Source organism: Montipora foliosa, chromosome 7 (genome assembly GCF_036669935.1).
Source record: "Montipora foliosa isolate CH-2021 chromosome 7, ASM3666993v2, whole genome shotgun sequence".
Classification (NCBI taxonomy): domain Eukaryota; kingdom Metazoa; phylum Cnidaria; class Anthozoa; order Scleractinia; family Acroporidae; genus Montipora; species Montipora foliosa.
Genome location: NC_090875.1, coordinates 23,113,946 through 23,126,445, shown reverse-complemented (window position 1 = coordinate 23,126,445; position 12,500 = coordinate 23,113,946). Strand labels below are relative to the sequence as shown.

The 12,500-nt window shown below is 40.8% G+C and overlaps 1 protein-coding gene across 1 annotated transcript in view; it reads left to right on the top strand.

The window, feature by feature from the left end:
• Positions 1-1,359: 1,359 nt before the first annotated feature.
• The window catches only part of LOC138011415 (VWFA and cache domain-containing protein 1-like), a 39,641-nt gene continuing 28,500 nt past the window's right edge, over positions 1,360-12,500 (top strand). The window contains exon 1 of the mRNA XM_068858397.1: positions 1,360-1,562. Within this exon, the coding sequence (XP_068714498.1) occupies positions 1,395-1,562 (168 nt within the window). The 5' untranslated portion in view covers positions 1,360-1,394. The remainder of the gene's footprint in view (positions 1,563-12,500) is intronic.

The window sequence follows — 12,500 nt, the reverse complement described above, 5'->3', positions numbered from 1 at the left end:
ACTTAAATTATGCATGCTCGACAGACATTTTTTTGTCACGACGCTTTAAGTTGTATCGTTGCTTTCGAGGAGAACGCATTCTAATCGGGTCAGTCCCATGGGATGTCCCAAGCCGGGTATCTATCGTGATGCTAACGGTTTCGACGCCATTTTGTTCTGGCACAAATTACCTCTTTCTCGTGTGATAGTGTTACGGCTTGAATAAACAGTAGAAAACTGAGGATGCAAAACGATTCTCCCCAAAATATACAAGTTCTTTCAAATGCCTCGTCGATGACAAATCAGGAATCGAACTCACCTCATTAATCCTTGATTACTGCTAGTTTAAAAGTAAAATCAGGGTTGACGTAAAGTTTTATAGCGAGTAGTGGCCATTGCACAAAATCAACTGCTCCGCCGTTACACAGCCCCTTTAAATAAACTGATTGAAGTCTGACTGGAAAATCGTTTGCATTGTCATGCATTTACCAAGCTTGATTATTGTCTAGTTTGATTGAACTACGTAAAAAAGAGGATTTGCAACGGTTTGAAAGAAGGTTTGAGCAATTCATCGTGCGGTTACTACATAATGAAAGCAAACTTGGTTAACCTACTAATTCTGACGGTTGTCCGAGTTAACTTTTCGAATATGATGGATATTTAGCCATTGTTTAACTGACTTATCCAACTGTTTGTATTCCTTATTACTAACGTAATTAAACTGCCTGGTCATCGTATACCCAGTTCAAGTTTTAGTCCTCCGAAAAAGCATTAGCCTTATTGCTACTGAATTTACTATGAAAATGACAATAATCTTTCTTGGAGACAAGAATTTCTCCCCAAATCGTTGACGTAGTCGCACTTAAGTAACAATGCAATTCGCCTAGAATTAGTTTTTGCGGTAAACGTTTTTCATCACAAAATCTCCCAATCGCAATATAATTTTCTTTGATATGCGCGTTCTTTTAACCTCGAGCATATGAAAGTCAAAAACCGGAAGGTCTGGGGGTCCTCTTAGCCAATATAAAAACAGAAACTCATCGATATTGGACCTCTCTCGAAAATCATGGAAATAATCGACTAAGTTATCATCTAAGTGAGCGAAATTCATGCCTTGCTTCCTTAATTATGAGCTTGAATTAATATTTTTTTACTCCGCGTTACATCAGTTTTCATGCGAAAAAATCTTCAGACTTCGTTAAAAAAAAATCATGTGTAAGTTGTTAAGTACTTCTAACCTCAAATTGCTTTTAAAACAAAATGAAGCAATTTGAGTTGCATTCCACGCAGTAATTTTACTTCACCTGGTCTTCTTTTAGGTTACGTAGCTTTTGACGCACGTAGGCGGCAACACTTAATTGCTACTCACTCACCGGAACAGTTAAACTCCGATCGATTGATCAGCAGGTGAAGACATGGCTACACAATGTTTTGATGTAAAGGCAACGAATACGTTTGTGTTTCTTTGCTTTTCTTATGTCATTTTGTCGTGGCAAGTGAACGGAAACCTCTTGGATCCAATGTTAATTGGAAACGAGCTGCAGAAATTTGCTAGAGATGCTCTCGGCGCAGATGAGATGCAGGTAGTTATCATTTTGGTTTCAGTCTTATTCATGCAGGCCGAATTGAGGGTCATCAAATGTTTCAAACTTTGAAGGTTATGGTTATGGAGATTTGTGAATAGTCGTGTTGCTTGGCTGAAAAAATTATAGAAAACCGCTTTAAAGGCTGACAATTCTTTGTCGCTTCGGATATGCCAGTTCACCTTTTTCATGCAAAATTGACCGCATTTTAAGCTTTCGAAAACCAAAAGAATTGAATGATCTCGTCACGAGACAAAAATTTCAGATAACGTTTTACGCGAAACTAACTTCAGATGTCTTGCTCGGTTAGCCAAAGTCATTGGGTGACAGTGAAAGCTATCGAGGCAAACATTTCCAACTTTTCGTCGCATCACTCTTTAAACGAAAAAGTACGTAAACTTATAGCCATAAGCAATGAAAAAATATGGAAACTCTTTTTGACGTTGTAATACCGTCGGGTAAAGCTCATAGAATGAAACTGAAAGTGGGTGCTTCACTGACAATATCACTATGCCAAAAAGGAAATACTGCTTTTATTTAACTTCACCAAGTTAATTATTTTGCCATTGAATGAGTAATAAACGACTCAACACTAAACACTACTCAACACTCAACACTACTCATGGACGGCTGGCTATTTGCTCCATTCGTTAATCTGTTTTTGTTCGTAAAGTCCGTGCCCAGTTGTTGAAAGCTCATACGAGATAATCCTGGATCACTGGAAACTTCAATATTTGTTTATCTTTTATTGATCAAAAAACCTTCCACTACCGGCATTTTAAGCCTTAAATTATGACTTAGACTCTTGTTTTTCCGTTAGCATTACATTGTTTAGGTTAAGGTATTGAATCGCAAATAAACGTTAATCGGCTTTTAGACAACTGGGCCGTCCATAAAATATAAACGTGGCATCATATTGTGCCATATCAACCCATGTTGTTTAAATTACAATTAATTTCTCGGATCAGCGACATAAGCATTTTCAGTAGCTTGCATCTAATCAGTGCTAAACGAAGACAAAACTGAAAAATATAAGTGGTTAAGATAAAATGGTGATGTTATAAGCAATGACCCTGACCAGTGAGCATATTTACCACTTTTTATCGATACTGAGTCCACTAATAATTTAAGTATATTCCAATTAAAAGTTAAAGAATGATTAAAATTATGATGACCCGAAGCCATTTTGCTTTTCATCGGCTGCTCGGAGGTGAATATTAGGGTTCTCATACTTTTCAAGCAACGACGATGAGCGGACGTCCTTGAAGACGACAACCTGCGAAACACAATCATGCGTTTTATGAGCAAAAACAACAGCTCTGCATGCCCAACACCTGCTTTTTACATTTTGGTACATTTTTTTCAGCGTGAAATGGCCACATTTGAGGTTATGTGGACGATATGAGCACAAAATGGGCGCGTTTTCATTAGCTCTGCCTACTTGAGATAAATTTCTTGTTTTCTTTCCACATATATTTTACTCGTTTCTAAACTAATTTAACTAACAAGGAACAAACTATGTTTGGAAAAAGAGGGAAACTAAAGGAAACGGCGGAAGAAGATTTTGAAACTTTCGTGCGCCATCAGTTAAGTCTAATAAGTGATGACTTGAAAGAGATGAAAGGAACTCAAGTCCAGATTCAAAGAGACATTGAATCCCTCCAGAGTCAAACCAAGATGAATGAAAGCTCGATTTCCAAATTAAAAGAAGCGTTGGATGTAAAGCTGGAGGTATTAACAGGAGACCTGCATGACACTAACAAAAGAATTGACCGAATCGAGAACGATATCACGAAGTATGCAAAAGATATTGATGACAACTACGAGTGACTACTGTCCCTGGAGAGATATTCTAGAGATTATAATTTGAGATTTTATAATATCCCTGAGTCAAGAGGCAAAGATTGTATTGCAAAGCTCTGTGATATCCTGGTGAATGATCTCCAATTGCAACCAAACATCGAGAACGCCCACAGGATCGGGCCCTTCAAGGATGATGGCACTCCTAGACCGATTTTAGCCAAGTTTTTGTACGGTCCAGAGCGGTTTAGAGTTATCAAAAAGAAGAGGGATCTACGTGATGGTGTGCGTGTTTCGGACGACCTGATATGGGAAGACCGACAAAAGAAGAAGCAATTGAGATTGGTGACGAAAGATGCATTTGAAGCTGGGAAAAGACCCAGATTTCATAGCCTGCGTCACAGACAGACAAAACCGCCGGTATAGTCCGTCTGCGCAACGGCTCCCAAAAGCTTGTTCTGATATCCCGCTGTTTGTGTATTCATTGTTGATTGGGTAATTTCGTACGCGCTTTCTGATTGGATAATTCTTGCGAAAGTGCTCATGCGACTATCAGGTAATGCTAAAAATAATTTTTTGCAGGTTTTCCCTAGCCTGCGTCACAGACAGACAAAACCACCGGTATAGACTATAATTTTGTATAATTTATGCGTAAGTCCCATCTTAATTGTCTATTTGGTTTTATAATTTACACTTATCCGTAACTATTTAATAAATTTTGATGAGTAAATATTTTATGCAAATGACGCAAGAGTCTTCTGACCCAGATTTAAATTTACAACAAGAGGCTCTAAGTAGCCTACAAGTATACTCATGCGCTGCCAGGTTATTTGTACTTTTGTTGACAGTTTAATAATAATAATAATAATAATAATAATAATAATAACTTTATTGTACACCACAAAAAAGGTATATAGGTGTTACAAGAATCTATTTGAGAGAAGTTCACTTGTTCTTTATCGTGTGAGTTCATTGACCTATACCAAACAATTTGAAGGAAGTTCTTATTTTTTCTCTGGGCCCATTGGGCTGTAAATTTCTCTCCTCTTTCTTCCAGTTTGCTGCAATTTCTGAAGTAGATTTATGCTTTCTTATTATTTGTTTCCTTTCTATATTTGATAATTCACATAATTATCTATGAAATGCAACCTCATAGTTTGTTTCAAAACAATTAAATTTACTTTGAATAATAGAACAAAAGAGATCAATAACAGAATCTACATTTGAAAATACTTTTGCTACATTTTTTGGTTAATTCAGAACCATCCTATACAAAAACGTGGTAACTCATCTTTTGCTTTGCATACCACTAGAAAACACAACTAATGCAGTAGCTAGAAATTCACATCAAAAAGGCTGTGCTGCTTTCCTTATTATCCAAAATGGCAGTTTTAAGATGCTGTTTACTGGGAACCACATTACAAGATAAATTTCCCTGACATCTTGCTCTATGAATAACTTTTACATGGCCAGCGGCCTACCATCTAATTTCTTTAGAAAATCAGAAATAAAAACATATTTTGCTGGAGTAACATTTCTGATAAATTGCTCTTCCATTCTCAATGATACTATCAACTGTTTGAGAGGTGCAATAGTTACAAGACTTTTGAGGTGGAAAAACAAATAGAATAAAATGACACAGCAGAACATTCTTTGCAAGAACAAAGATAAACATTTAAGTGCTCCTAGGGTCTTAAATTTTTGGTTTCGAACATATAATGAATGAACAATGCTTCCACTGTTGCTAAATACATTTTAATAATGTTAACACACTTTAATCTCATAAGCAACAGATGTTTGTGCACATATATTCTGAAAAGGTTATAACAAATTCATTAATTAATCTATTTCAATTGAAGTACATGTTGCAAATGGGTCCCATACCTAATAAATCTCTGCCATGAGAGTAAAAAATTTTACACTTCCCATTAGGCAGACAGTATATTGCTACTGTGTAAAGTTCAAGTGTTAACATATATGCATGATAATTATCCATGAGCAAAGAATCAAAGGCAGCTAACATTGATATAACATAAGGAAAGTCTGAAATTATAGGAAGTGCACTATTTAGCAAACCACTATAACTATCACTGTATGTCAACTGATAATTAATGTAGCTTAAGTTATAACCATAACAGGCAAATCTGTCAAAAATAGGAGTCCCTGTTTGCATGGTTGTGACAAAGCTGAATACATATTATTCCCAATGTTTATAATTTGAACCAAGTCAGCTGAAGAGGTTATTGGATTCCTGAAATTTTAAACAAGTGCCGACAGAGACATTGCCACACGTTGTGTGCCTGCATTTGCCGTACCAAAATACTTCAACATTACCTTGACTGTATGGTGGGGCAACAGTTTTAGTTGGATCAACAATTCCTGGACCTCTCCAGGACCTGGGTTGTTTGTACGTCATTTGCGAGTCGAATTAACTCAGGAATGTATAAAAAGCGATACAAATAGATCTTTGTAAAGCCACAGATGATTAATTTGTTACATTTCATAAATGTGAACCAAACTTTTCAATACTGGCAAATAAATGACCTCTAAGTAAAACAAAAGTAAGACAGAAAACCAGAATTTCTCCTTGAAGCATCCTCTAAATTCTTTTGCAAAGCAAATAAACCGAATGCATATCAACGACTAGTCTGTGCACAGGTGACACAGGCTCACTGTGTGTGCCACATAGATAAATATAGAGAACATATGAGGCGAAGTTTAGGTCTGGAAATCTGCAAGAAAATGGAAATAAAAATCGATGAAACTTACCATGTGGTGATCTGTTGTTGTCTTTAATACGTATACGAAGTTTCGGGAAAAATGGTCCCCGTTCACCTTCCGTCATAGTATAGTGACAAGGTAGGAGACAGAAGCCAGCGTAGGGACTCCGATCGACCCAAAACAAGCACGATTTTTTTCGTGAAAATCGAATCCAGTCGCTTAATAAACACGCCAGGCTCGTGGAACATGAATTTCTCTAAGCCATGAATCCACTGAAGCGTCTCCAGGTAGCAACGCGAAGCGACCAGACTCCGTAAAACTTGTAAGTTAACCTGCTAAAATGGCGGCCAGAAAGCGTTGTCCTCGCGAAGTGTCCAATTCAAAATGGCACTGAACTCTGGACGCCTGGTGACGAGAATAATAAGTTTTGGAGGGAGGGGAGTCCCAAATTGCTAAAAACAAAACTCAGCGAGCAATCTGGGACTCCCCTCCCTCCAGGGGAACATATATTCCCCTCGTCACCAGGCGTCCCGAGTTCAGTGCCATTTTAAATTGGACACTTCGCGAGGACAACGCTTTCTGGCCGCCATTTTAGCAGGTTAACTTACAAGTTTTACGGAGTCTGGTGGCTTCGCGTTGCTACCTTAGAGATGCTTCAGTGGATTCATGGCTTAGAGAAATTCACGTTCCACGAGCCTGGCGTGTTTATTTAACGACTGGATTCGTGCTTGTTTTGGGTCGATCGGAGTCCCTACGCTGGCTTCCGTCTCCTACCTTGTCACTATACTATGAAGAAAGGTGAACGGGGACCATTTTTCTCGAAACTTCGTATACGTATTAAAGACAACAACAGCTCACCACAGGGTAAGTTTCATCGATTTCTTTTTCCATTTTCTTGCAGATTTCCAGACCTAAACTTCGCCTCGTATGTTCTCTATATCTACCTATGTGGCACACACAGTGAGCCTGGGTTACCTGCGGTCAGCGTTGTTGAAAGAATTAATGCCCCATTTTGACTTCGTGGCATGCCCATACTGACAATAACAGTAGTTCTAAGAACAGTTCAGATTGCCAAAAGTCGGATCAGTTTCCTCAGGTATCCTCAGTTTCGCTCAAAGCTGCTCTAAGGTTCTCAAAGATCACTAGGAGCTGAGATGACCGGTATGTTGATGGAGATCAGTTTCAATGACCTTATATATCGATCCCCGCTCTCGTGCAAAGTGTTTATTTGTAAAACAAATTAGAAAAAATATATATATAATTTTGTCTTTAATGTCAACAACTTACCTTTGGCTAAACAATCGAAAAAGATTTATTCTAACAGCTCGATCCGTTCGACCCGGGCCGTACGACCGCGACTACAATCACAAAGTTTGAACAGTCAAGATGCGATGATTCGGGCGCGACCATGCACATCCAAGAGAAAATGACACATCTTAAGGGCTAGACTTTCAAAAGTCCTTCGTCTCATGTAGATTCGCGTCCGAAAAATCACGCTTCGCTCGCCAAAACATTTTCTTCCGGGATTCTCGTGAGGTGGAATTGTGGCAAGTCTACTTAAGGGCTTGAAACATGAGAGGGATGGTTGATTTCTTCAAACACGCACTGTTTATTTTGTCATGCAAAATGGACTGATATTCCAAGTATACATACATTTTAACAACAACAAAAGCAAGATGACAAACGCTAACACCAACCCGGTGTGGCCAACACAGTACGCATGCGCACAACCATTTCACCCGGTCAATTAGCAACCATGGACAGCTGTTTCGGCCTTTTGGGCCTCATCAGCATGTCGTAGCTAACATACCAGGCGGGTGTGTTCAGATGCCATATATGTGGTAAGCTGGGTTGAGAACAGCAAAACTGTTCTCCCACGGCAAGTGTGTGGGAAGGTGGATCACATTAAGAGATCGGTGTGTCACGTAAATTAAAAACAACAACAAAAGCATGTGATCCACCTTCCCACACGCTTGCCGTGGGAGGACAGTTTTGCTGTTCCCAACCCAGCTTACCACATGTTTGGCATGTGAAGCTGCCACTTAAAGGGGTGCTATGCTGATGAGGCCCTAAAGACCAAAACAGCTGTCCATGGCTGCTAATTGTCCGGGTGAAATGGTTGTGCGCATGCGTGATGTGTTGGCCACACCGGTGTTTTCGGGTATCATCTTGCTTTCATTGTTGTTATACATTTTAAGACTCTACTACTTCTTTTCAAGTCTTTCTATTAATTTTTCTAACTCAACAATACATTTTTCAGTAGCTTTTAATTGTTTTGAATAATCTCCCACCCTCCGCCCCACGTAAAGTTACAGTCATGCATGTAAATGTATGCACGCATAAATTTCCATGCAATAATGTGACACGGAAAACAAGAAACGGAGGGTATTTTATACCTAATGCGCTTACTGCGCATGAGTAATTATTAAATGATCATGGGATTTACACAATCGAAGAAAATAATGAGATGTGTCGTACTGTCAAACCTCAATACTCTGCTATTCATATAAATACAAGAAGCTTGAAACAACATTTTGATCAAATGTGTAATCTTTTGGATTCGGTTTCATGCAACTTTGATTTTATCGCTTGTTCCGAGACATGGTTTACTTCTGAAACTGATAATATCTGTTTTCAAATTCCAGGTTACACTTTAGTTAATGAAAATCGCACCTTTTCGACAGGTGGTGGTGTCGCTTTATATGTTAGTTTAGGCTATTCATTCTCAATAAGAAATGACCTGAAAATAGACTCAATTGAAAACTTGTGGATAGAAACTAATGACATGATTGCCCCCCCCCCCCCCCCCCCCCCACTTTTTTGCAAGAATAAAAATAAACCAAAAATAATTTAACAAAAGTAACGGAGTGAAAAATAGCAAAAAATCGTTAATTCGAAAGTGACCAGAGTTACTGGCTAGTTTGTTGGTGGAATCCTGGACTCAGTACGCGGACCGCATCGACCAATATTTCGAAGCGAACGAAATCAAGGACGGCAAGAAGAAAAGGACAATCCTGCTGAGTGTTGGTGGAAGCAAAACGTACGGATTGATTCGAGACCTACTCCAGCCCAAGAAACCGGGAGAAGCGGAGGTAAAAGAAATCTACGAGGCTCTAGAACACCATTTTTCGCCAAAACCAAGCGTTATTGTGTAAAGATTTAAATTCCACAGCTAAAGCCAACAAGAGGGAGAAAACGTGACGGAGTTTGTCGCGGGCCTTCGAAGACTGTCGGAACACTGTCAGTTCGGAACAACACTAGAAGACATGCTGCGGGATAGATTAGTTTGTGGAATCAACGATGACCGCATTCAACGTCGATTATTAGCGGAAAGAGAACTCTCTTTCGAGAAAGCCGTGGAGATAGCTTTTGAGATGGCGTCGAAGAACTTAATTAATTTAGGCGGGAAAACAACGGGCAGCGTCAACAAGGTCAAAGAGAGCACAAAACCTCGAAGTGAAGATAAGAAACGAGAATGTCACCGATGTGGTGGAAATCACGATCCCACAAGGTGTGTTTTTAAGAATGAGATCTGTTACAATTGTCAACAGAAGGGACACATGGCGAAAGTTTGCAAAAACGAGAAGAAACCCAGAAGACGGGAACGAAGTGGGCGCCGACAAACAGTACAATCGGATGGAAAACGGATACAAACGAATACAAACGACTACAAACAGCAAACGCACTTCGTTCAGGACAGTGAAGACGATGTGTACGCCATGTAACTCTGGTCATGTACGAACAAAAGAAATCCTTTAAAGTGGAAATCGTACTGGGCGGTTCGAAAACAATGATGGAGATCGACACTGGCGCATCAAAAACAATTTTAAGTGAAACCACTTACAAGAGATTGCGTGACGCGTTAGGTCCCCTCCTGGAAACTAAAGCGGTGCTTAGTACGTATACGGGTGAGCGAATTCTAACGGTTGGAGAAGCTTTAATTCCAGTGAAACATGAAGACCAACAGCACGATTTGAAAGCCATTACCGTGCAAGGTAACGGACCAAATCTTCTTGGCCGAGACTGGTTGCAAGTCATCCGGTTAGATTGGAGCCAGGTTTTACATACATCGAGCCCAGAACCCCACTTGTCACTTGAAAACATACGCGCGAAGTACGCCGATGTATTTACAGAAGGGCTGGGAACACTGAAAGGCGTGAAGGCAAAAATCTATGTGGATCCTGAAGCACAACCCAAGTATGTAAAAGCTCGGTCAGTGCCTTATTCATTGAAGAAAAATGTGGAGTTTGAACTCGAGAGACTGGAGAGAGAAGGAATCACATCACCGGTAGAATTTTCAGAATGGGCAGCGCCCATTGTACCAGTCATGAAGCCAAATGGGGCTGTAAGAATTTGTGGAGACTACAAATTGACTGTGAATCGAGTGTCCAAATTAGACAACTACCCAATCCCCAAGACTGAAGATCTTCTAGCAATCCTCGGGGGTGGTGAAAAGTTTACCAAGCTCGACATGTCTCAAACCTATCAGCAGATGACCTTGGACGAGGAATCTCGGAAGTTTACAACCATAAACACACACAAAGGCCTTTTCCAATACAACAGATTACCCTTTGGAATTTCCTCAGCGCCTGGAATTTTTCAGAGGACCATGGAGAACCTACTGCAAGGTATCCCCCACGTCATCGTACGGATAGACGATATCCTCATCGGTGGAAAAGATGACAACGATCATCTCGCCAATCTCGAAGCAGTTTTCAAGAAATTATCAGAAGCTGGGCTGAGACTGAGACACGGGAACTGTTTCTTCATGGTGCCAGAGGTCACCTATTGTGGTTACGTAATCAACGGAAGCGGCATCAAGCCAGTAGCAGCCAAGGTGGAAGCTATTCAGAACGCCCCAGCTCCTGAAAATGTTACTCAGCTGCGTGCATTTCTGGGAATGCTGAATTATTACCACCGTTTCCTTCCTGACATAGCGACAGTCCTGGAACCACTCCACAAACTGCTAAGACAAGATACGACATGGTGTTGGGAGAATGAACAGCAGAGGGCAATCTGCTGAACTCCTCGTATATTTCCAGCCAGACCTGGAACTGATCTTAGCAAGCGATGCCTCAGACTACGGAGTAGGGGCGGTACTCTTTCATCGGATAGCTGACGGAACAGAGCATCCTATTGGCTATGTTTCAAGATCCCTAAACTCAGCTGATCGTGGCTACTCCACTATCGAGAAAGAAGCTTTAGCAATCATCTTCGGAGTGAAGAAGTTCAATCAGTTCTTGTATGGACGTAAGTTTACCATACAGACCGATCATAAGCCCCTGGAAGGTCTCTTCAATGAACAGAAGGGAGTGCCCCAACAAGCCGCTCCGAGAGTACAGCGCTGGGCCCTCACATTAGCAGCATATGAATACAAGATTGCCTACAAAGCAGGAGAAACCAATGCGAATGCAGATGCATTAAGTCGTCCTCCCTTGTCTGAGATACCAGAGTATGTTCCGATGCCGGGAGAGACAGTTCTGCTGTTAGAACAACTGGACCACACCCCAGTCAACTCTCGTCACATCCGAGAATGGACAAGACGAGATCCAGTCCTCTCAAGAGTGTATCACTTTACCCTAAATGGATGGCCTAACTATACTCCAGAAGCTGAACTACACCCATATCTAAGCCGAAAAGCTGAGTTAACCATAGAAGATGGATGTGTTCTGTGGGGTAATCGTGTGATAGTCCCACCGCAAGGAAGGCCACAAGTCATAGCCGAGCTTCACGAAGCCCATCCAGGGATATCACGAATGAAAGCACTCGCTCATGGTTACGTCTGGTGGCCCAGCATGGATAAAGAGTTGGAAAATGCTGTGAAGAGCTGTTCTCAGTGCCAGTTACACCAGAAAGCCCCACAAGAAGCACCTCTTCACCCATGGGAGTGGCCCGGACAACCATGGTCTAGACTGCACATTGATTATGCAGGCCCGTATAAAGGGCATATGTATCTAATGGTGATGGATGCATACTCAAAGTGGATGGATGTCCATATTATGAAGTCCACCACATCCGCTGCCACCATCGAGAAGTTGAGAGAAATCTTTGCCACACATGGACTCCCTGAAAACATCGTGAGCGACAATGGCCCTAATTTCACTAGCGCTGAATTTGAGGATTTCCTAGCGAAGAATGGCATCAAACATACCAAAGTTTCGCCTCATCAACCCGCTTCGAATGGGCAGGCAGAGCGAGCTGTTAGAGTATTCAAGGAAGGAATGGAAAAGATGGAAGGAGGAAACATGCAAACCAAATTATCGGGGTTCCTCTTAAAGTACCGGACAACGCCTCACTCAACGACAGGTGATTGGACCTACTGTTACCCAACACTGCCAGTCAAGTCAGGCTGAAGCAAGGGTACCAGAAAAACGCACACGACTACCATGCCAAAGAGAGAGACCTGATGCCAATGAT